The 22957-nt window shown below is 39.1% G+C and overlaps 4 protein-coding genes across 8 annotated transcripts; 3 read left to right on the top strand and 1 right to left on the bottom strand.

Annotated features, from left to right (window-relative positions):
- The first annotated feature begins 495 nt into the window (after positions 1-495).
- Positions 496-11197, top strand: cnr1 (cannabinoid receptor 1). Of its 2 annotated transcripts, XR_005896428.1 has the most exons (3): positions 496-786; positions 1699-3471; positions 11187-11197. XR_005896428.1 is itself a non-coding variant. In XM_041063778.1 (2 exons), the coding sequence occupies exon 2, from the start codon at positions 1744-1746 to the stop codon at positions 3151-3153; it is 1410 nt and encodes a 469-aa protein (XP_040919712.1). In that variant the 5' UTR covers positions 496-786; positions 1699-1743; the 3' UTR covers positions 3154-4822. The 2 variants fall into 2 exon arrangements, 1 of the variants encoding a protein (XP_040919712.1); XM_041063778.1 differs by lacking the exon at positions 11187-11197 and having other exon boundaries at positions 1699-4822.
- On the top strand, positions 6771-10565 carry akirin2 (akirin 2). Its single transcript, XM_041063783.1, has 5 exons — positions 6771-7276; positions 7875-8009; positions 8920-9069; positions 9162-9233; positions 9896-10565. Exons 1-5 carry the CDS (start codon positions 7105-7107, stop codon positions 9904-9906), a joined length of 540 nt encoding a protein of 179 aa, XP_040919717.1. The 5' UTR covers positions 6771-7104; the 3' UTR covers positions 9907-10565.
- Positions 10966-19508, top strand: rars2 (arginyl-tRNA synthetase 2, mitochondrial). 2 transcript variants are annotated; one of them, XM_041063776.1, is made up of 20 exons: positions 10966-11104; positions 11245-11318; positions 11437-11539; positions 11798-11881; positions 11966-12066; positions 12166-12221; positions 12571-12654; positions 12740-12816; positions 12966-13124; positions 13259-13365; positions 13619-13714; positions 13943-14003; positions 14373-14449; positions 15110-15234; positions 15527-15594; positions 15730-15839; positions 16603-16698; positions 16819-16893; positions 17031-17094; positions 18082-19508. In XM_041063776.1, the coding sequence occupies exons 1-20, from the start codon at positions 11069-11071 to the stop codon at positions 18166-18168; spliced, it is 1740 nt and encodes a 579-aa protein (XP_040919710.1). In that variant the 5' UTR covers positions 10966-11068; the 3' UTR covers positions 18169-19508. The 2 variants fall into 2 exon arrangements, with proteins under 2 accessions (XP_040919710.1, XP_040919711.1); XM_041063777.1 differs by lacking the exon at positions 10966-11104 and having other exon boundaries at positions 11256-11323.
- slc35a1 (solute carrier family 35 member A1) lies at positions 18705-22824 on the bottom strand. 3 transcript variants are annotated; one of them, XM_041063780.1, is made up of 10 exons: positions 22631-22824; positions 22217-22397; positions 21660-21819; positions 21102-21254; positions 20859-20925; positions 20253-20429; positions 20026-20160; positions 19627-19756; positions 19184-19252; positions 18705-19041 (listed from the first exon to the last, which is right to left on the bottom strand). In XM_041063780.1, exons 1-9 carry the CDS (start codon positions 22638-22640, stop codon positions 19210-19212), a joined length of 1056 nt encoding a protein of 351 aa, XP_040919714.1. In that variant the 5' UTR covers positions 22641-22824; the 3' UTR covers positions 18705-19041; positions 19184-19209. The 3 variants fall into 3 exon arrangements, with proteins under 3 accessions (XP_040919714.1, XP_040919713.1, XP_040919715.1); XM_041063779.1 differs by lacking the exon at positions 18705-19041 and having other exon boundaries at positions 19066-19252; XM_041063781.1 differs by lacking the exon at positions 18705-19041 and having other exon boundaries at positions 19066-19756.
- Between the last annotated feature and the right edge of the window lie 133 nt (positions 22825-22957).

The raw sequence follows: 22957 nt of genomic DNA, 5'->3' as shown, positions 1-22957 counted from the left end.
TTTCAATTTTGGTTAATTATTCACACAATAAACAGACATGCGCTGACTATCAATTAAGTCTGCATCCCCTATCTGCCTTTGAATGCCTTAAAATGAAAGGAAAGCCCACTCGCTGCCATTAAAAAGTTTCCCTCATGTTGAGGTTTTATCGGAAAAATGAAGCTTTTTGTTCATTCGTTATGTTTAAATTGTGTTCACAATTACCTTATGGATTGGGAATTTAAGACGTTTGTCCTAAACTAGTTTAATTAATCTAGTTTTTTTGTGCTGTGTTGATGTCGCGTCTTTGTCCGAGCACATCATCTGCTAAGAGGAGCTTTGGGAATTCAGATCAGATCCTTTTTATAAGCCTCCACTACCACCACCATTGTCGTCTGGCTTGTTCCTATGCACCGCACTTGACAGCATCATGGGTTGGGCAGATAAAGCTATATGGAAACACGTGACGGGGCTTGTAGGAACGAAGCTTCATAAGTGTGAAGGCACAGAGAAAAAGGCTGGAGAGACGCTGGAGCCAGCAGCAGCGGAAGCAACCTGTATCCACAGAGCAGGAGCGCGCTCCAAGAGCGAAGATACTTCTCCAGACATCTGAAAAACTTACGTTATATAGAGAATCTGAAAAAGAAACAAATAATTATGATAGTGATGGTGGTTTCATTTTAACACATGCACGCTGGTTGTCTCTTCTTTTATGTAAGATCTGTGTTGGTTGGATGATGCGCTTCTGACTTGGATTAACGCGCGGTGATAAAGGGCGATTCTGCGCACTTGGAAAAATTATGTAAGGTAAAGAAGCACTTTTTCTCCTTAAAACATTTCTTTGAGGCTTTTAATATTGCTCTCCCGCTTACGCTGGTACTTTAAACGCTTTGTGTTGTTTATTCCCGCATGAAAGTGTCAGTGCTGTCTCCTTTTTTTTAAATGTGCGGATTCCTGAATGGATTTGTGCTTCTTGCGATAAATCTACGCTCCTACATAGAAGATCAGACTTTCTCATTGGCCAAATATTAAAATAACTTTACAAATTCTTCATATATCTAAATGATGAAGTAGCAGCTTTCCCACTATAACCTGTCTCTTTACTGTTGCAATAAATGAGACCATCCAAATTTGAGAATGCATGTATTGTTTTGCACAGAGGAAGTGTGGGCTTGTCGGCTCATTTTGCAACGGTGTTCCAGTCTATACAGGTGTAGAGGAATTGCATTGTTTTGTCTGTTTACCATTTGTCTTTTGGTTCTAATCCTCATAGAAAAAAAGAGGTATTATTATTATTATTTTTCAGCCTCATACTTCTTGTTTTTTTGTGTAGGTTTCCTTTTTTTGAAAAGTAAAAGCTCAGTGATGAATCATTTCATGTGTGCTGATAAGCAGTGGGTGCATAATACAGTATTTATAAGTACACCGGCTCTCAAAGAGCAGATATGGTTGATGTCCAATCCAGGAACAGTAAAATGGGTGGGAAAAAAATCTGAAATTGTACAAACTATAAAAGAAATGTGCGTTTCTAAAAAAATTGCAATGAAATATTTGTATAAAGGCATTTTTACATCAGAGGAATCGACTGAAATTGTACACTGATGCAAATATACTAGAAAATGTCCAGTGATTATATGCATGAGATTCTTTTTTTTTTCTTTTTCTTTTTGGTTTTTCAAATTCAAAGAAATGTCTGAAATATCTTTCATCAATTTGTAGGTTGTCCCGGTGTCTTACACTGCAGTATTACCTTCAGACACAGCCATGAAATCTGTGCTGGATGGTGTGGCGGACACCACCTTCCGGACTATTACATCTGGTTTACAGTATCTGGGCTCCAATGATGCTAACTATGACGACCCCATCAGTGATGTAGACTTCAAGGGCAGCTTGTCTCTGCAGAAGCCCTTATCTGCTTTCCGCAGCAACTCCTTCCCAGACAAAGTACCTGCAGACGAGGAGCTCATCCTCAAGGGCATCCCCTTCTACCCCACCAATGCCACAGACTTGTTTGGCAACAGGAGCACATTCAGAGATGAGACTGACAATATACAATGTGGGGAGAACTTTATGGACATGGAGTGTTTCATGATCCTCACTCCCAGCCAGCAGCTGGCTGTGGCTGTGATGTCTCTCACTCTGGGTACCTTCACGGTGCTGGAGAACCTGGTGGTGCTCTGCGTCATCCTGCAGTCCCGCACCCTCCGATGCCGGCCGTCCTACCACTTCATTGGCAGTCTGGCTGTGGCTGACCTGCTGGGCAGTGTCATCTTTGTCTACAGCTTTCTGGACTTCCATGTTTTCCACAGGAAGGACAGCCCCAATGTTTTTCTCTTCAAGCTGGGTGGAGTCACGGCATCGTTCACAGCATCTGTTGGGAGCCTTTTCCTCACGGCTATTGACCGCTACATCTCCATACACCGACCTCTTGCCTACAGGCGCATTGTGACACGGACCAAGGCTGTCATAGCCTTTTGTATGATGTGGACCATCTCCATCATCATCGCAGTGCTACCTCTGCTGGGCTGGAACTGTAAACGTCTCAATTCTGTTTGCTCAGACATATTCCCTCTAATTGATGAGAACTACTTAATGTTCTGGATCGGTGTAACAAGTGTGCTGGTTCTTTTCATCATCTACGCCTACATATACATCCTGTGGAAAGCACACCACCATGCTGTGCGCATGCTGAGCCGGGCCTCCCAGAAGAGCCTCGTTGTTTACTCAGCAGATGGGACTAAAGTGCAGACCACACGCCCTGAGCAGGCACGCATGGACATCCGTCTGGCTAAGACCCTGGTGCTTATCCTTGTGGTGCTGGTCATCTGCTGGGGCCCATTGCTCGCCATCATGGTCTATGACCTCTTCTGGCGGATGGATGATGACATCAAAACAGTATTTGCATTCTGCAGCATGCTCTGTCTGCTCAACTCCACTGTCAACCCAATCATTTACGCCTTGAGGAGCAAGGACCTGCGGCATGCCTTCCTCAGCTCCTGCCACGCCTGCAGGGGCAGTGCCCAGCAGCTGGACAATAGCCTCGAGTCAGACTGCCAGAACAGAAATGCCAACATTTCTGCCAACAGGGCTGCGGAGAGCTGCGTGAAGACCACTGTGAAAATAGCCAAAGTAACAATGTCTGTGTCAACTGAAACTTCTGCAGAAGCTGTCTAATTGGCCATCACAGGGAAAACTGTAAATGTCATCCTCCCCAAACAATGCTATTCAACACAACAAAGCAGAAGTTAGAAAAAAAAATCCTCTCCTGAAAGTATTGACTTACATCCTCACATAGACGCTTTAGTGGTTGCATTATTTTATGTTTGCGTGTGAGTACATTGTGTGCCAAAGTGCCAAATGGTATTGCAAGGTCATTGAAAGGACTCACGATTTGAAAGGATTATCAAAGACTATCCTAAGTCTGCTGTTTACCATAGACTTCATGATATCCAATTAGTGAAGGCATATTATATTTTTGTACCGTGAATTCAGGTTTTGAAAACAATATATCTTCATTTATGGGATAAGGGGCTACTGACATTTTTAATTAGAGATGTTTTACTGTGTCATTTAGACTTCAACATGTTTCTTGCACCATAAATATAAGTCCTTGCGCCTTGACTTTCTACAGGCTTAATGTACATGTTGCGTATAGACATTTCTATAAGCAAATAATGGAAAAAAAAAGCTCAAATGACTCTGATTGTTTCCAAAATTGTCATTTAACATGTCACTTTTGTACTTATTCTGTCAACACTCAGTGAGTGGCAAATGTATGAAGAGATTTTGAGAAATGAGAGGTGATTCAAGTTAAAAAAAAAAAACAAAAAACAAAACAAAAAACCAAACATATTTATCACCATCACAAAATAAACTCCAATGAGATGGAGGTAAATGAATTCACAGCTTGTGAGTATGTTAAATCTGAAATGGCATTTTCTGTGGCAGAGTGACGATCGTCCCTGTCGTCCATTTCCTTTACTCGCTAGCTGTTAGAACTTTAGAGTAACTTGTCTTTGTTCAAATGTATAACTAACAACTGTACAGTGTTTTCTCGCAAAATAAAGTGTTCAGATCAACTTGTTCAGCTCTACAGCCAACACAACAACAGCAAGCTTTTGGCCAAGGCTTGAACACATTCATTAAAACTGAATTTGGACACAGTGTGCTGGTCACTACTGTGACAACCTGGAGTGGTTTCTGACTATAGCTGCTTTCATCAAATGTGTGATTTTACTGGATTCAACCTTGTATGTGTGTGATATCTTGTGACTTGGTGATATATTTCCAAACCCCAAGCCTTTTGCTCATTGCAGTGAGTTGTTTTAGTGCTACTGTTGCAGCGGGGCATCATTTCAGGAAAACAAAATCAACCCATGCACAGGCCTAGTGAAGTACTTTTGGCGTAATTCTAAATAAAAAAATATGTCTGCTGTTAATTTTACTTATCTAAACAAAGACACAAGGATCTTTTCAATAGCTGGTAACCTGAATGGAAGTTTGTATGTTTGCATTGTGTGGAGAATCGACAACTGACCTTACAAAAGAATTTGCGAAGATGTGATTTTTCTAATAGGTGATGTAGTACTTTTAATCTAGAAATCTCACAGCACAATTGTTCTGTAGACATTTATCTTGGTGTAAAGTTATCCGGACAGCTGTTTATCAGTATGCTTTGCTGCCTCTTGTATTATTGAGTATTGAAGATCAAAATGTCATCTGTCAAGTGGCTTCTGTACAGTGGTGGCATAATGAGGAATCTATGACTTAAAAATCACAATCAGTCAAGTGTTTTTAGTATTGCTGTTTTCAAACTTTTGAATAAAGTTGCAGCTGGTTGTCATTTCGCCTGCAGTTATTTGAATGATTATTCGATGATGGGAAACACGGGGGCACGGCACATTTTGCTTATCCTCATCCATCAGTCATTGATTCAAGCAGAACAGATACAGCGAGAAGGAGCCAAACCCTGAGCTGATGGGAGCCCAAAGGCCAAAAATTATGTTTTGGTGCCCCCTTGTGGAAGATCTAACACTGTCAATAATCACAGCCTTTCTTATCACAGAGGGCATCTCTACACATGGAGTTTAGCTTTGTTAGTATTACTTGTTGTAACCCCGAAAGTGACAAAGTTGAAAGTAAACTGCTGCCTCGGCATCCTCTGATAGCGACATCTGCTCTGCTCTTTTCATCTCTTGGCCTAGAGGGATCGGAAAACTGCAACATCTGCTCACACAGATGTCAACAGGATTTCATTCATTTATCTACCAAATACTCAAATGAACAGAGAGCCACAAGGCGGGTTTACTCTTCCTTGTGTGAAAGGCTGCAATTAGGGCTGAAAACAGCACCTAAATAAATAATCGGTTGAGACTGGAGCTGATATAATTAGTTGATTAATCAATTAGTCAGTTGACAGTAAATTAATCAGTAACTGTTTTTTTGTTAATTAATTTTTCAAGCAAAAATTACCAAACATTGCCCAGGTCAATTTCTCAGTCCTGAGCATTTGGTGCTTTTCTTTGTTTTATGTGATGTAAACTTCTGATCTTTTGGTTTTGGACTGTTGGTAAAACCAAACAACCAACTTGAAGACATGAACTTGATTCTTAGGAAATTTTTCATCATTTTCCAACATTTTGTTTATGGTAATTGATACCAAGATATTTTCTATACCTCTTACACCTCTAAGTGTACCACCATTATGTTGCTTTAATTTATTCATATTGTCCCATAGGTTTGGTCAGCCTTCCAGCTTGAAACTGGAGAATAGCGACACAATAACATACAGTTTAGTGAAGCATTATATTATCATGGGTATAAAATGTTTTCCATTTTTGGCTCAAGAACAAGTGTTCACCATTAAAGCTACCAAGCCTCCTCCCGTTTTGTACAGTTTAAAAGACTTGTGTGTACAGCGGTGGTTGAGGAAGTGGTACTGTTTAAGGGAAATTTCTCAGACTTTTGGGTGTGTGTGCAGGGGGGTGGATGGGGCGTTTCAAAGAAAAAGAAGCCACACTGAGAGTTTTGCAAGCTGATCTTCAAAAAGTCCAAGTACATGTCTGTTAAGTCATTTGTTTTGATCAGTACTTAACCATCATATTTTATACTTAATTGTACCTCAATTGCATAACTATTTATTTTTTGTCCAACTCAATTAATTTCTTTTAAAAATCTGAACATGATCCACAGATAAGTTGGGTATTTATTTTACAGATCTACACACAGTCTAAGCTTTTATTTCAAATGAGTTCATTCTCAGGCAGCATTATATTTTCGGAACCAAAAATATGCCTAAATTCAAGAATATGAGTTTACAGTGAGTAGCCGATTGTGTCATAAATAACATTACTGCGGAGAAGACATTCTTGTGGTGGCATTTTAGCCAAAGGTATCCAATTAACTGTATTGCATATGGACATGAATCAAATTAGAAAGGCCGACCTAAGATCGTAATTCAGTATTTCCTCATAACTCAATCCTCATAAGCTGTGTTAACGCTTGTATAAAGTGTAACTGGTTTTAGAAAAGCTAACTGTAAATATAACAGAGTGTTTTTATAAATACGTAACAAACGCCTCTGTTCGATTTTTAAGTTTTGAGTAAAAGTGAAACTTCGCCGTTGTTTTGGGGGGTTTTGTTTCCAAACAAAACAAATTTGAAAAAATGACTTCTTCTGGGTTTTCGGGAAATGTAGTATTCAAGCGTATAAAATGACGGACGCGACAGGAAATAAAAACTACAAGTACCAGCAAGAGATCGTTTTCTCGCGCATGCTCATAACCGACGAAACAAAACGGGGTAGTCTGAGCTGTTGCGGCAGGCACTGTGAAGTAGTTGAGGAAAATCTGAAATCATCTGATTTTATACAATATACAACTTAAATAATTTTATCTATTTTGGTTCATGATATAGCGGCCGACTTAAACTCGGAGAGATTTGCCAGCACAAGACAACGAGAGACGAAAGAAGTGCGTATTTGTCTACACCCCGGAATCGCTGCTGCGGTCCTACCTAGCTAACGTTAGCTAGCAATAGCAGCACAGACCGGGGCCCAGTGACTTTCCCAGGCAAGAGGGAATTTGAGGATTTCTGTTTCAAATTCTTAAAACAAACTTAAGCGCAATGGCTTGCGGGGCTACTCTGAAAAGGACTCTTGACTTTGATCCGCTTATGAGCCCGGCTTCTCCTAAAAGGAGGAGGTGCGCTGCGGTCATGTCTCCGGTCTCTTCACCACAGAAGTATCTACGTATGGAGCCTTCACCTTTCGGGGAAGTGTCGTCTAAACTCACCACAGGTATTGCACTCTTAAACCAATGTGTCCGTTTAATATCCAGCAAAGCATGTTTAATCCCTTCCCAATTTTATTTTGGATTACGTTTAAGTCGCAGCTTAGCGTTAGCATCTCCCCAGTGTGTACCGGTATTTCGTGTGGCTCGAACAAAACTCCATACGTAATTTCTTGAGTTAATGAGAGCTGGTGGCGTTATTGCTATTTTTCTGTACATATGTGTTAGAAACGATGTTATGTGAATATTTATTGCTAAGTTGTAAATTCGGCTAACGCTGTGGTATCTTTTACGATTACATTTTGACTTTACTTATAAGTGTATAGTGATTTGGGGAAGTACAGTGCTATAATAACAGGAAACCTTTTTCTCTGTTTTGTGTTGCTGTTGTGTAATTGATGGGTGGATGCCATGATGCTTGTAGTGTTTGTTGGTCACTGAATTGGACACACAGCATTTGTTTAAATGGCGTAACTTATGCTGTATAAGCACACATAAAATTATCAAGTCTGTGAGTTGTGTAGTAGCTTTGTCTTCACACAAGTGTCACATCTTTATGTGAAGATGTTGGCCATATAATGGACCAAATGCTTTTCTTTGTTTCAGAGCAAATTCTACACAACATCAAACAAGAATACAAGCGGCTGCAGAAACGACGACACCTGGACAGCGCTTTCCAGCAGGCAGATGGCTGCTGTCCTCTGGACCTGCAGAATATTCACAGTGGATCTGCCCTTCCAGGTAGCTACAAGTGCCCCATCTTAATGAAGATGTTTTTACATATCCATCAACCTTCTATTTGAGTTAATAATTTTAAGGGTAGTGCTAACTCTGTTATATAACAGTAATTTCACAGATAAGCTCACCAAATCACAAGCATATTGGGATGGATGGGTTTAGTTATTGGTTGCGATGACAACATGGCTGTTAAAAGTTGACTGTTGCACATGGTTACAAGTTGGATATTCAGACTGAATGGCCATTTTTCAAAAGTTTGTTATTCAGTCTGACATTGCTTGCTTGCCAGCCATTTTGTCTTGGAGAATGGTTTGATTCTGCATATCTAGTAACTAGCAACTCCACTTTGACATCAACAAGTTGGGATTCTTTTTCTTACTTTTGAATAGCATTCAGCCTTGGAAAATCCCAGAGCTTTGTTCAGGCCCCCACAGAGGAGGAACAGTAGACATATTAAACCTCCTTTGTCCTTCCACTTTCTTTTATTGTGGAGTTTTTTTAGTAACCCAACTTTGTGAAAGAGTAAAACTGTGTTAATACATCCAGGCATTCTGGGGAATTTTCCACAGTGGGTGTAGTAAGCTGTAATGATTATAAGAGTGGTGCAGGCAGATCTGTGATATTAGACTGTATAAATAAAATTTACTTGACTTTACAGAATGCACAATGAAGAGGACGACATTAGGCTAAGGTTCAAGTAGAACATCTGCCTTTCCTTATATTCAACTGAATTTTGTAAGCACATAAAGGCCTTTTGAGATGGTACAAAACATCTGTAAACATTCTTCCATACCTGGTTGGTATTAAAGTAGAGGGATATTAAAAGTAATTTGTTGTCAAATGAAACTGACAAAGCTGCTGTGCTTTGCAGTGTTTTAAGTCACTGACAGTGGGATATTGACTCTCCTAACAGGTACGTCCTCAGGTGCCTCGTCTCCTACCAGAAAAGAGCAGCCTTTATTTTCCCTCAGACAGGTTGGAATGATCTGTGAAAGACTACTGAAAGAACGAGAGGACAAAATCCGTGAAGAGTACGATGAGATATTGACAACAAAGCTTGCAGGTAGGATTTTTTTTTATTAAACATAGTTTAGAAAACACTAATTTTATAAAGAGTAATCCACATTGAGTGCCAATAAATTTCTCTTCCAACAGAGCAATATGATGCATTTGTCAAGTTCACACATGACCAACTCATGCGAAGGTTCGGAGAACAGCCTGCAAGCTGTGAGTATCTTTATTGTTGTCAGACACTTGATGCCTGGTCTCTACAAAGCTTGCCTCTGCATGTTTGTCTTTTTAGTGATCAGGAACTTAACAGAATTTATGACATTTTTAATTAATTGCAAAAACACTATATATCTGTAGTTTGTTATAAGAATACAGTGTGTTCACTGTCCCCAGTCATTGTCACTGTGCCCCGCAGTCAGCTTATGCTAGCTTGTCTAACCAAAGAAAAGCTGCTGCTTCAGGTCGACTTTAATGAAAAGCATATACTAGAGTTAGCATCTCACATAGGGTTCAGTCAGTTAGAAAATCAGCATTATCCCCCTCCACTGCATAAATCCTAGTAATCCAACATTCACAGAATTCTTAACCCTCTTGTGTACCTTAGTAGAGACTGAGACATCAACCCATTAGCTTTACGGCTTATCCTTAGAAAGTTGCATGTGGACTGGAGCCAGTCTCAGCTGACAGTGGGCAAAAGGCGGGGTCCTACAGATACTTCTGTAGAAGGGCATTATATACTAAAGACTATAGGTTTCTCCTAATCAACAGAGGACCAACGCCTACACTCCTGTACAAGTCATAGTGACTAAAGCCTCCTGACGTGAAATGTGTTACGGATGTTAATGCCGTAAATATTCTTTCCATGTTTCCCTCCACAGATGTTTCCTGAGTCTCAACATTGGATATTGGGGAATACCATTTGCTGCGAGCTACTCCAGGGACTAAGTGGGTCTAGTTGGACTTTTCTCCTAGCTGTGCCATATCGCCTCTATGTGGACTTACTGCCTCAGGCATCAGTTAGTGGCATCCACGTTTGCTGTGTCTATCAGAGTTAGGAGGGCTTCCTGCTGCCAACGTGTCCGAGGATTTTCTGTGACTCTACCAGTGGCCTCTTATCTGCCGTGTCAATATTTATTTGGCTTTATTCTGATGCCTTCATAAAAGTCTGACTGCCAACCATACACTTGGCCTTTTGATTTGATTTTATTTCTCTGTCGGATTTAGTTATATCACAGAGAAGATGTTAGTTGTGCAGCTTCTCTATATGTACGTTTTGAAAAAGGGATTTGGACTTTGAGGAGTGGGGAAACCAAGGCCACCTTCAGACTGCACTCCAGAGACAGGCGTCTTCTTTTTTTTTTTTTTTTTTTTTTAACATTGTTTTAAACTGTACTGGTAATTACTGCTATTACATTTGTATACACTGTACTTTTTCAATTTTTTTTGCTTGACTTTTGATCATTGTACCAAAATTTCATGACTTTATTTGCTGTAGGTATCAAGGGGCTTTGATTCAAGAAAAGTGAACAAATAAAGTGTTTACACTAATGTTTGTCATGGTTTTTTAATTTTAGATGACATTTGAGGAGCCATGACACCATATTTTGAAGGGATCTTGTAAACATTATATTTACAGTCCTGGTCACAAGAATAAACTCTAGGTTCAGGCTGCAGTTTTCTACAAGACCTCTTTCAGACAGTGCAAACTTCCCGGACAAATATAAAAAGCACTAAAAGTTCTTATTTGAAATATAAAAACTGAAAATGGATCATTGATGCATAAACTATTAGCTATAGTTAATCTCGTAGACAGATTTAATGTCCAAAAAAGAATTGTTGCCGTCGGGAGAGGCGGTGAACATAACCAAACCAACCTTTTTACTAGGAAATGACGTTGTCGGTAAAGACGCCTGTGATTGGACAAGCTATACGGAAGTGGTGTGGCTAACAAGGAAGCATGTTAGCAGCGTCAATGTGAACGAATCAGTGTGGATTTGTCTAATTTTGCGTAAAGTTTATCATTATATTGCACTTTTGCACTTTTATGAAGCATGGCTTGTTTCTTCAGAAGAAGAATTGCAGCGAAGGTAATGAAGCGGAAAGTCCTGAGAATGAAACGAGACTGTGGTGCTAATGCTAACAAGCCTTGACCCTGGAGCAAGTCGAAAGAAGAGAGTCGTTAAACTGTCTCTAATTTTTTTTTATCTGTGTGTGTTTTATTGTCCAGCTGGGCAGGACGCTGCAGCAGTCTGAGGATGCCTTCATACCAGCTTTGTCAGCAGTTCCAGTTTTTAAGAAACAGTTAAGTATGTTTGTGTTGCTCACGTTAAACCTATTGCCAGTCTGTTTGAGCCAGATGCTCCACTGGTGTTTGTCCTCTCACCAGTTTGTTAAAGCTCCCTGATTTTGTACTCCTTAGGAAGACTGCTGACTTCAAACTGTCAGTCAGCACGTTACGAACCAGCGGGATGTTGCCGTCCAGTGGGGACATTCAGCTACAGGCAGAAGACCTAGCCTCTCAGGTGAGATAGACCATGTAGGAACTGTAGATAAAGGCAACAACAGACTTTTGTCCAGCAGTTTTTAGACCAAACAGATTTGACCCACATTTAAAAATAAAATAAATCTATTTACAATTAGATAAACAGGGAAAATGGACAAGTTAACACATTGGTGATACCTTTTGGTTATGCAGTGTGTTTTCACATTCTTGGCTCATAAAAAGTAACCGATTAGAGAAAGCACTGCTCTTAATTTATAATTCATGTTTTATTTTTCAGTTGAAGCAGGACAGTGTGGTGGAAGACATGTTTGTTGATCGTGGAATGATCAACTTTACAGTTAATCGCAAGCTTCTTGTACAGGTTTGTGAGAGTACATTTTCGCAGTGCTTAAAAAGAAAATCTTTCTCTGTTGTTATTATAATCTTTCTGCTTTATCTGTTTTAGAAAATGCTGGAGCCATTTGGAAAGCAGGAGGATGAGAAATTTGGGCTAAACAGTGAACTTTTTAATACACTCAAGAAAGGAACAACATTAGTAGAATACAGGTATGTTTGTGTGTCGTGTATTTTTTTTCTTTAAAGCTTCATATGTCTTCACCTTAGAGATATTTGACCAGACAGAGATAATGTGTTTGTGTGTTACAGCTCTCCAAACATCGCCAAAAAATTCCATGCTGGACACTTACGGTCTACAATTATTGGTGAGTTTAGCCTAAAGTTAATTTATTCAGAAACAGAAATAAAAATTGCACTTTGAATTAGAGCCTGATGAGTAAATGAGGCAGGTCAACACATCTGCCAGTATTAGCTCAGGAATGCCAAAGAAATGTTTTGAAACAGCCTAACATCCTCTAGTTAGGCCCCCAGAGAGAAGTGACAAGTTTGTTTCTCAACTGGTATTTATTTATTTCTTGATTGTAATAAAAATAAATAAATAAATCAAAAATTAAGAAATCAGATAAAACTAAAAATAATGTAAAACATCCTGTTGCACTGCTATGCTGGAAACTCATTCTGAATTGATAGTAAAGACATAAAATCCATCTCCAGGTAACTTCATTGCCAACCTCAAGCAGTCCCTCGGAAACAACGTTATTCGAATGAACTACCTTGGAGACTGGGGTTTGCAGTTTGGTGAGTAAATAATGTGCAAAATACTCAACAGGTGTCCTCCAGTCTCATAATGTCCCAATTACTAGTTTTCCCTCTTGGATTTCAGGTTTGCTTGGAGCTGGGTTTGACCAGTTTGGATGTCAGGAGAAATTAAAACAGAATCCCTTACAGCATTTGTTTGAGGTGAGTCTGCGTGTTTGTATAAAGACAAACATGGGGTCGTTAAATTTAGTGTTGCATGGTCTAAATGCTGTAAACAGGCTCTCCTACCAGGACATGCAACATCACCATGGCTATGTTTTCTGCATAATTCATATGTTTGTGTCTTGCAGGTGTATGTTCAAGTGAACAAGGAAGCAGAGCACAATGAGGATATGAAGCAGGCTGCCAGAGACTTCTTTAGACAGCTGGAGCAGCATGAGAGCCAGGCTGTGTCGTTATGGCAACAGTTCAGAGAGATCACAGTGAATGAGTATCAGCACATTTACAAGGTATGACCAGCTGCACAGCAGAGTAAACAGACATCATGGTCAAAACTTAAATCTCTAAAATACAAATTTGATGTGAGAAATGAAAATATCCCTTAAGTCTTAACATTTCACTGACTGAAATCTGATCCTTCCAGCGGTTAGGGGTCCACTTTGATATTTACTCCGGGGAGTCCTATCACCAAGATCAAGCCCAGAAAGTGGTGCAGCAGCTGCAGAGCCAAGGCCTGTTGAAAACCTCTGAGTATGTGACAGTACGTGATGGGTTTTGATCAGTCACTGGTGTGACAGACACCAAGTATACATGTGTTAAGAGACCAGCAGATCTGTCAGATGCACCCACTTTACAGTTTTCCTACCAAGGCATAAAGAATATGGAGGTTTTAGCAGACTGTGAAGGTTATTTACATTTTTTGATTTTAGAAAATAAATTGCCACCCAACACCCAAACCTGAGGCTACATGGACTGGATTTCAAGAAAGTTGTTGTTTTGACAGGAAGGGAACTGGTGTAGTGGATCTTTCCCCCGATGGAGACATGAGCAGCGTCTGTACAATACTCCGCAGCGACGGCACAACGTTGTACATCACCAGGTCGGTACTAGTAGGAACCATCAATTAAAATTCACAACAAAATGTGGAATTTTGTATAATTTGTTCAGGCCCTGGAAAAAATTATTGAACCATGTTTATGTAATGCCATTGACATTTTGAGGAAAGAAACAATTTGATAGCAGTTAAACATACACACAAGTAGGTGCATCTGCCCTTTTGGAAGTGACCCCGACAATATTAGCCTATTGTGCATTTTCTCCATTTCAGAGATCTTGCTGCAGCCGTTGACCGAAAACAGAAGTACCACTTTGATGAGATGATTTATGTGGTAAGGACACTGATGCACTCCAGCTCTCTGCATTTACTTTTTCAACTGTTCATCGCTGTCCTTTAATAAGATGGGGTAACTTCATAGAAACTCCAAATACATTTGTACAATAGTTTTTACACAAGAAAAAGACACATTTCATCGCAGTTGTAAGTGTTGAGTAGGGAATTAGATGGTCAGTTATCTTCAGCATTGTCGTTTTCTTTTTTCAAGCACGCTCTGCGTGCCGACCCTGTTACATACTCAACCTTCATGACTAGCATTTAGTGTCACTCTTGATTCATATTTTCCTCTTGAACTATTACTACTGCTACTAACTTTTTTTTTTTTCAGCTCACTGTATCATCTTTATTTGTTTTTCTTTTTAAGACAGATAAAAGTCAGGCGAATCACTTCCAGCAGTTGTTCCACATCCTCCTTGCTATGGGACATTCTTGGGCTGACAGGTAACAAGATTATTACCACGATTACCACACAAAACAAAAACAAACAAAAAAAACAACGCACATGCAACAAAGACAGGTGTAATGGAAGTTGTTTGTTGTTTAAGAAGCTCTGACTCTCTTACTTTAAAAATATAGTTTTGTAAACTGTCTTTCATCTTTCATCACACTGTTGGAAATTAACTTTTGGGAAGAAAATTAAAGTCAAATATGTATCTGTTTGAAATAAAAGGAAAACAGGCCAACAGACAAGAGTCTGCGCTGTCTATATAATTGTAAGTCAAGTAACCAAGAATGTGGAGTGAATTCACTTGGATTTAATAATACTTTACATAATCAGCACCACACCCACTGCAGACAGCTGCTTTAATTAGAAACAGTGTTCTTCATTCTGCTCGTGAAGACTCTCTGTGGTGCAGGCAGTGGTGAAGTGTAAGTATATTTACTGTAATATAGCTATCTGTTCTATGCTACTTTATATTTTTACTCTGCTGCTTTTCAGAGGAAGACATTATACTTTTACCTGACAGCTGTAGTTAGTTTGAAGATTAAAAAATCTGAGTACTTTTACTTTTAGAAAACAGGACTTTTACTTGTAATGGACTATTTTTGTGGTTGTTTTGCTGCTTTGACTTGAGTAAGGAATATATCTACTGTTTGCAGGTGTCAACATGTGACCTTCGGTCTGGTGCAGGGCATGAAGACCCGGACGGGTGAGGTGGTGTTTCTGGAGGACGTGCTGGACGAAGCTCGGGCCAGGATGTTGGAAAACATGAGCCAATCAAAAAGTAAAGTCTGTCACACACATTAAGGCAGTTGTTTGGTAATTTGGAAACAAAGAGCCCACGTGACTCAGAGGCAAAAATCCATTTTCATGTGTCCTTGTACAAAAAACAGCAGCAACAGTATCAGAGTTTTTTTAATTGCCATGCTTGGATTAGTAGCAATAGAAGAACTGTGTGCAAAACCAGTTTGTTATCCCTAACATTGCCCATCCCAGTCTCTTTAAAATGCCAAATATGCATGATGGAAATAACGAAGGAATCCACCGTGGCAATAATATGCCCCCTCCTTCCACAGCAACAAAGGAAATAGACAACCCAGAGGACACAGCAGAGAAAGTGGGAATCAGTGCACTAATAGTTCAGGTAAATTATTGCAACAGTTTTACACTTTACCTCTAAGGTCTAATATTCAACAACATGTTTCATTACTCAGTCTGTCCAACATGATGACAGAGAGAACGACCTGTTTATCATTACTGTTTTCTTACTTTGTTTCAGGACTTCAAAGGTCCTCTGCTGTCGGACTATAAGTTCGACTGGGACAGGATGCTGCAGGCTCAGGGAGACACAGGCGTCTTCCTCCAGTACACACATGCTCGACTCTGCAGGTCTGTATGCTCTAGCTGCTAAAAACAATGAAACATGATGACGGGAATTCTTGTAGTTCTGTTGTAACTTGGCCATTTTGGCATTTGGTTGTGGGAGTTTTTGTAGTGCATTATTTTAAATAGTGATTTATTATTTAGTTTATAAAACTAAAACTTTTTGAGACCAAGGTGATATCTATTAAATTTACAGTTAGAGATGTTAGAAGGCATGGTGTTTCTGCTTAACAAATGGATTAAATTATTAATAGATGATCAAAAATTGATTAACCTACTAATAGTTTCAGCATGACATTGTAGTTAATTTTGTTATTGGAGATGATGTTTATCAGCTTTAATTTCTTTATCAAATTCCATTTCATGTGCTAAGACATGCTATAGCACATAAAAAATTTTTAGATGCCATCTTCAATCTCAGCGATGGAAAAAGCACTAAGATTCTCAACCACAAGCTAAAAATATTCTTTAATTTTTTATTACACTCGAGCAAAACTTGCTTCAGTGTGCATACTTGAAAAATTGTGAACCTATGCCTCATATTTTATAAACTGATCACGTTTTGCTAGTAACATTTGAATCTGTAAAATAATTATGAACTATAGCTGCCAGATGAATGCAGTCAAGTACAAAGTACAGTCTCTGCCTCAAGTAAAAGTGTAAAGTGGTATAAAATAGAAATAAGTGAAGCTATTAGAAATAAGTAAACTTTGTTAAAAAAAAAAAAAAAAAGCTAATTTACATCTTAACTGTGATACCGTTACTGCAGTTTAATACGGAGGAATGAGGGCATAGAGGCAGCGGCGTTCGATCCGTCCCTTCTACTTGAGCAGACAAGCATCTCGATCCTGCAGCACCTCCTTCGGTAAGCAAAATACTTTTCAAAACCCATCATCCTTGACTTCCTTGTAAGAAACAATTAAAGCCTCACAATGTGCCAATGTTGTATCACTGTTTGCTCCTCATCCGACTGCTTTGTTTGCAGATATGATGAGGTTTTATACCAGTCCGCCCAGGATCTGCAACCCAAACACCTAGTCAACTTTTTACTGAAGCTATGGTAAGGAACAGGATGTTAGTCCTGAGGGATCTGGCTGCTCAGTGTTAGCATGGTACATTACAGGGACTGTTTACAGAGGTGGTCATTGAACTGTGTACTCAGGTGTATTCATGTTTTTCCTCTTCACTCTTTTCCAGCCACCTGATCGCCTCAGCACACAGAGAGTTGCCGGTGAAAGGAAGCCCACAGGATGTTGCGCAGGTAGAAAGAAAAACACTTTTATGTACATACCTATACCGTACCAACATTACACAGTCAGTAAATCCATACCACCCTAAACATATTCAAGTAATATGTAAACAGTACTATCTTCAAACACAGTGGTTGCTCCCATCAGCAGACACTGATTATTTTTTGGCACATAACTAGAAGAAAGTACTCTTCTCCAGCACAAACAGATCTTTTTGTGATAAGAGTGACATAAACTACATGCAGTAAACTGTAATGATCATTTTTCTGTCCTCTGCAAAAGGGTTCAAGAGTTGAGGAAAGTATTTTTTGTTATTGTATGAATTGAACGCTAGTTCTGTTGAAGTGTTCTACACAGCATTTATCGTGTAACCTTTTTCTGGACTGTGATCACATGTGTAAAGTACAGGATTAATGACAGAGAATCTGAACTGCTGTACAGGTATAGAAGATTAATCAAGCAAGCCAAATGACTCAGTAATGTCAGTTACAATGCAATATTAACTAAAATTTTCTTACGTTAGCTACTGGTAATGCTACACATGAGTCTGCATTGCTAAAAAACAGTCTGTGGGAATTACACTAAGATTTGGTGCATTTTATTGTTTATGAATCCAACTTTTCTGATCAAATGATGCAGGTGCTTGTTGTTACGCAGTTCAAACCAGGCAGCTGCAGAAAAGTCACCTTAAAGTTTCATCAAACAGATACAGAACCATGCTACTTTCTGAAGGAAACCACGTTTTTAATATAAAAGAATTAGTCACTTAGCACAATGTATACTAGAGAAAAGTTTGCCTTTTAATGCATCTCTGCAAACCAGTCAGGACAAACAGCCTAAACACAGATAATGAACTTTACTCCCTAAGTTCAGATAACATCGGTAATTGCCTGTTCATGAAATGTTTGCAACAAATGAAAGTGCTCTTAATTGCAATTATTAAATGTATATATATTTTTTAATACTTAAATGTTATCCTATTTGCTGAATCCCAACAGGCAAGATTACGGCTGTTCAGCAGATCCTGCTCAGTCCTGGCCAACGGGATGAGGATCCTCGGCATCATACCGGTAGATAAAATGTGAAACTCACCAAAGTTTGGAACCACTTAATCAGTGTTACAAATATGGCTATAGTTAATTTGTACTGTAAATAAGGAGCCTTTCAAAAAAATTAAATTATCTTCCTTCATTGAACTCCCACAGAAGCATTTGCTTTTCCTGCTGTTGTCTCAGTTATTTTCCACATACACAGATTGTGATCAGATGTCCATCAAAACAAGTTCAGTGAGTCATTTGGTTTGTGTGTTGGCATGGACATGACACGCACAAACATGTAAAACCAGACCTGAGTAGCATAACTCAACTCTTGTTATAGTCACGCTTGATGTACTGTTGTGTACAGTCTAAATGCTAGTGGGCAGTTTGATGAAAGTGATAATTGAATGAACATTAAATGTATTCAGATCCTCTACTCAAGTAAAGTTGCGTATTCAACATTTTACGTAGGTTAAAAGTACATATATTAGAATAAACATATATTAAAAGTACATAAAGTAAGAGTACTCATAATAAAAATAATGTATATTAATGGATTATAATGATTGTTGAATTAGTATGTACATTAATGTTGCAGCTAGAAAAAGTGGGGCTAATTTTTATTATTTTATATGCAGTAAATTTTACATACTACCCATGATAATATATCTGAAGTTAAATTTTGCATTATTCAATCTGCAAAGTAATTTATAAAATTATAAATATATAAAATTAGGCTGGAAATGGCAGTAAGTAAAGCACAAGCACCTCAAAACGTTACTTCAGTAAAGCACTCGTAAATGCAAACGTGCTCAGTTACTTTCCTTCCATTTAATCCATTTCCCGAAAACACAGTCGCAGTTTGAGGGTGAGGTCTATGGAACCATCAGTCGAAAGCACATTGGTAGAATTGCGTGTATTCTGAAGCAAAATTCAGAAATTCTGTCACGTTAAACACATGTCCGTTCAGTTTTAATAATAGCTTTAAAATCCAAAGCAAAATGCTTCACAGATACGATACAAAAGGTACAAGATGCTCAAGAGATAACATAAACATACTCACACGTGCCATCTGTCATCTTCCTTCTTTCAAGTATGCTTTCCTGTGATTTGGGCACTTTCAGAATCAGCACTGTGTGACATAGACATAAAACACTCATACTGTACTGTTTAAAACACACTAATTACTAATTGAACAAAAAATAAAACACCCCCCATTAAAAACATTAAGATTTCTTCAAAATGTCTGGAAATTCATAGTATTGTCAGCAGTCCCATGTGGGTGAAAGTGGACTGGATTACATTAAAGTGGAACAAAAGCTGTCATCTTTGTGATGAACTAAACACAGCCACCCAAACTGAGTGTTCCTTTAAAAAAAAAAAAAGAAGACCAGATTGGCTCCCTAATCCCTCCAGTGCAGGAGCTGTTTTACGTCCCCAGAAAACCCCAGAGCACACCTGGTCCACCAGCAAGAGAGCTTTCTCTGCTGCAGGTCAGCGACTCACACAGTGATGAGTTTCTGTTTGTATTCGTTGTCTGTGCCTTGCCGGCTCAGCTTGGATGTGTCTTGCTTTGGAAGTCCATATAGGTAGATGGAAACACACACGAGGCTGGCGCCAGAGGCAAATGTGATCGCTGCATAAGAGGAGAGGAGAGGAGAGGAGAGGGAAGCAAAATGAGACATTTCCATATTTAAAACAAAATGTTTATGGAATGGTATAAGTTTTAAAAAATAATTTTATATGTAAACATTTATTTATTTTAACTTTTTTTGATATAAAAAGATGTTTTTTCTGTTTCTTTCAAATTGTGCAAACACACAAACTCACTTTATGAGCCAGATAACATAAAAGACAATAAAAAGTATAGTATATCAGCAATAGGGTTATGAGAAACAAACTTACTAATCTGTAGTCCAAACAAAATGACAGAAGCCACTGTTGAGAGAACAATGGCAGCTGCAGCAGAGAAGCCTTTCATGATGTTGTCTGTGTATTTCACCACCACTGACGTGTACAGACCCCCCACACTGGCCAGGACTAAAGGCACAGAGAAAGCAATGTCAACTGAAATATTGTGGGGGGAAAAAAGGTATTAAAAAGATAGCGTCCACTGGTTTAGTTGTACTTACATACTACAAAGCACACCCAGGGTGTATAACCGAAAAAGAAGCCTTTTTCCAGGACCTTTTCACCATCGGTCATGTAAACACCAATCAGCGTGACCAAGATGCCGGACAGGTACATCTGTATGTTCCTCACCCATAGAGATGTGTCTGAGCTCTTCAACACCTTCTCAAAGTACACACCTTAATCAGAACATAGATACAGAACTGTTAGGTGCAAGTACATATTCACAATTGTGATTTGATAAAAACACAAGCACAGCTCTGACACCTCCATGATAACAGCAATGCAAATAAAAATCACTGTTCACTTTTAGCAACTTGTGGTAGGAAAAGACATCAGTTGGTATCAGTTTCATACTGAAGTGCACACCATATTTTCTTAAGTGTTCTTAAGTATTTGTGTTATTTATATGTGTGCCTTAAAGCCGAGTCTCTGAAAAATTTTGTTATGTTCGCATAATGACAATAAAGGCTCTTGAATCTTGAATCTTGAACCATGTGTTTACTTGGCTGGTGAATGCTTTGGCATAGTGTTTTGTTAGTTACTGCAAGTGTTTGTTTTACTTACTGGTAGCTAAGGTCAGGTTAAAAGTTACAGAATCCAGTTACCTGCAAATCCAGAGCAAAGGACAGCAATAGCAATGGCGATGAAGCCAACCACTGGGTTTTGCTCAATCTGGGGGAAAAAAAAAGACATGAAACAGACAGATGGTTAATACCACCTCTAGGAGAAGGAAATACAGGTAATAAAAAGTTACCTGTATTTATGATAGTGATAGTTACATAATGTGGATGATGATTTACAGACACAAGGATGGTTTTTATATTTAAATGTTAACTTCCCACCCCTACCTGGACCTTAGTGGCCTCTGCAGGCTTCCACTGTACGAGTGTGACACCTCCGCAGAGCATGAAGACAGAGAACCACTGCAGCCTGCTGAGAGAGCGGTTCAGCATGAGGACCGTACACAAGGCTGTGCATGGGATCTTCAACTGATAGGTCACCTAAACAGGAAAACACAAGTCAGGTCTAAGAACTGTTGATTTATTTTTTTTTTTGCCTATTTATAAAAGCAAGGAGGACAGAGCATTGTGTGTTTGTGTCCAATATTTGTGCAGATATCAACGTCACAATTTGGGAAAATTAGCTTATTTCAAATAAATCTCTTTCGCGCTTGGAAGGAAATTTATTTGAAATAAGCTGTAAAATTATATATTATTCTCCACAGCATTTCATTTTCACAGTGGAAAAAACAGTCCTAAAAGACTCAGTGGTATTTATTAGAGCTGCAACAACAGACACCACTCAAAGTTGAACACACCCAGCCATGTTAAGAATGCATCCTGCCTTGAACATCAAAGAAACAAAACAAAACAAACAAACACAAAAAACAAGAATCAAAGTCTTACCTGATAAACTGCCGCATCAAGGTTACTCAAGGCAAGAAAGGCCATGTTATTTTGAACTGCATACACTACAGAGGGCACGCTCAGCTTCAGCAGCTCTTTTGGGCTGAGGAACACATGTTCCACTATGGCGTTCTTCAGTCTGGTGGGGCATCCCGTTTCTCTGAGAGAGGAGACATAAAAACAGACTTAAGAAGATGAAGTATTGATACTTCCAATGATTCATGTAAATAGGGCTTGATATATATATGAAAACAGTATCTGACGTGCTTGCAATGCATGAACCAAGGATGCAGCTTAGGTCCACTGACTTTTTTCTACTTATGCACTTACGCACTTTTTTTGCACTAATAAGGCTGCTTTAACTTTTATTTTTTGCTGATGCAATATTCCCAGATATCTGAGAGTGGCTGAAACCGAACTGATAATAGTGTACAAATGTCAAAATGCATATGGAAAACTGTAGCCCATATTCATCCCTCCCTACTACTTCTAGTAAAGCATTCTGAGAGACTGTAAAAACCTTTACCCATGTTCGTAGAATAATGGTGAACACTTACTTTGCCAACATCCCCAGACTCAGTATTAATTTAATGACCTCGGTGAGGCACACTGCAGTTGTGGAGAAGTACAGGTCTCCCGTGGAAACGGTCCTTGTGTACCGCAGTGCCACTGTGTATGTAGCTGCCACCAGTGTCATCACTGTCAGGCAGTACAGCTTGAAAACCACACTCACATTTTCTGAGGAGACACAGCAGTAACATTAAGTGGTTAGCTAACGACCATTACCTTTCATGTTTAAGTAGAAGGCTACTCCACACTGCTAAATATTTCACAGTAACCATGTTAATTTAAAGCCACTATAAATGACATGTAAACAGCGGCTAGCTGCTCTTTAAATTTATCTCAGTTTTGTTTGTCTCTCTCTACCCGATAGCCTGTGGTGCTAGCATGCAGTCACCGGTAAAACTCACCGCCAGCCATTGTTGCTCTGGTTTGAGTCCGTCCAAGAGGCAAAGAAGTCGGTTATCCTGCTCACGCTACGTGCCATTAAAACTTAAACACATTGGAAATGTTGACTGAGGAATGTTAACAGACCTGAAACACATTAATTAACGAGTCTGATTTGTGACTTCCTGCCTGCCGTCATACGACCTCTATTTCCCAAAATGCCACGCGAAACGACGAACTCGAATTAGTGATGGGAATTTTGGCTCTTTTTAGAGAACCGGCTCTTTTGGTCGGCTCACTAAAAAGAGACGGCTCTTTCGGCTATCAAGCAGCTTTTATGATTCTTTTGT

This window comes from Toxotes jaculatrix, chromosome 19 (genome assembly GCF_017976425.1).
Source record: "Toxotes jaculatrix isolate fToxJac2 chromosome 19, fToxJac2.pri, whole genome shotgun sequence".
Taxonomy (NCBI): domain Eukaryota; kingdom Metazoa; phylum Chordata; class Actinopteri; family Toxotidae; genus Toxotes; species Toxotes jaculatrix.
Note: the sequence above shows the minus strand (reverse complement) of the source record. Positions and strands in the feature narration are given on the sequence as shown.

What these genes read in the sequence shown, in the direction of transcription:
- cnr1 (XM_041063778.1), top strand. Translation starts at nt 1,744, where the DNA reads ATGAAATCTGTGCTGGATGGTGTGGCGGACACCACCTTCCGGACTATT.
- akirin2 (XM_041063783.1), top strand. Translation starts at nt 7,105, where the DNA reads ATGGCTTGCGGGGCTACTCTGAAAAGGACTCTTGACTTTGATCCGCTT. An exon ending in GTCGTCTAAACTCACCACAG is followed by an intron (nt 7,277 to 7,874) that starts GTATTGCACTCT and finishes TCTTTGTTTCAG; the next exon opens with AGCAAATTCTACACAACATC. An exon ending in CAGTGGATCTGCCCTTCCAG is followed by an intron (nt 8,010 to 8,919) that starts GTAGCTACAAGT and finishes CTCTCCTAACAG; the next exon opens with GTACGTCCTCAGGTGCCTCG.
- rars2 (XM_041063776.1), top strand. Translation starts at nt 11,069, where the DNA reads ATGGCTTGTTTCTTCAGAAGAAGAATTGCAGCGAAG. An exon ending in GGCCTGTTGAAAACCTCTGA is followed by an intron (nt 13,366 to 13,618) that starts GTATGTGACAGT and finishes TTGTTTTGACAG; the next exon opens with GAAGGGAACTGGTGTAGTGG. An exon ending in AAACATGAGCCAATCAAAAA is followed by an intron (nt 15,235 to 15,526) that starts GTAAAGTCTGTC and finishes CTCCTTCCACAG; the next exon opens with CAACAAAGGAAATAGACAAC.
- slc35a1 (XM_041063780.1), bottom strand. An exon ending in CAGAGGCCACTAAGGTCCAG is followed by an intron (nt 20,926 to 21,101) that starts GTAGGGGTGGGA and finishes TTTTTCCCCCAG; the next exon opens with ATTGAGCAAAACCCAGTGGT. An exon ending in AAACAGAAACTCATCACTGT is followed by an intron (nt 19,253 to 19,626) that starts GTGAGTCGCTGA and finishes TATGTCACACAG; the next exon opens with TGCTGATTCTGAAAGTGCCC.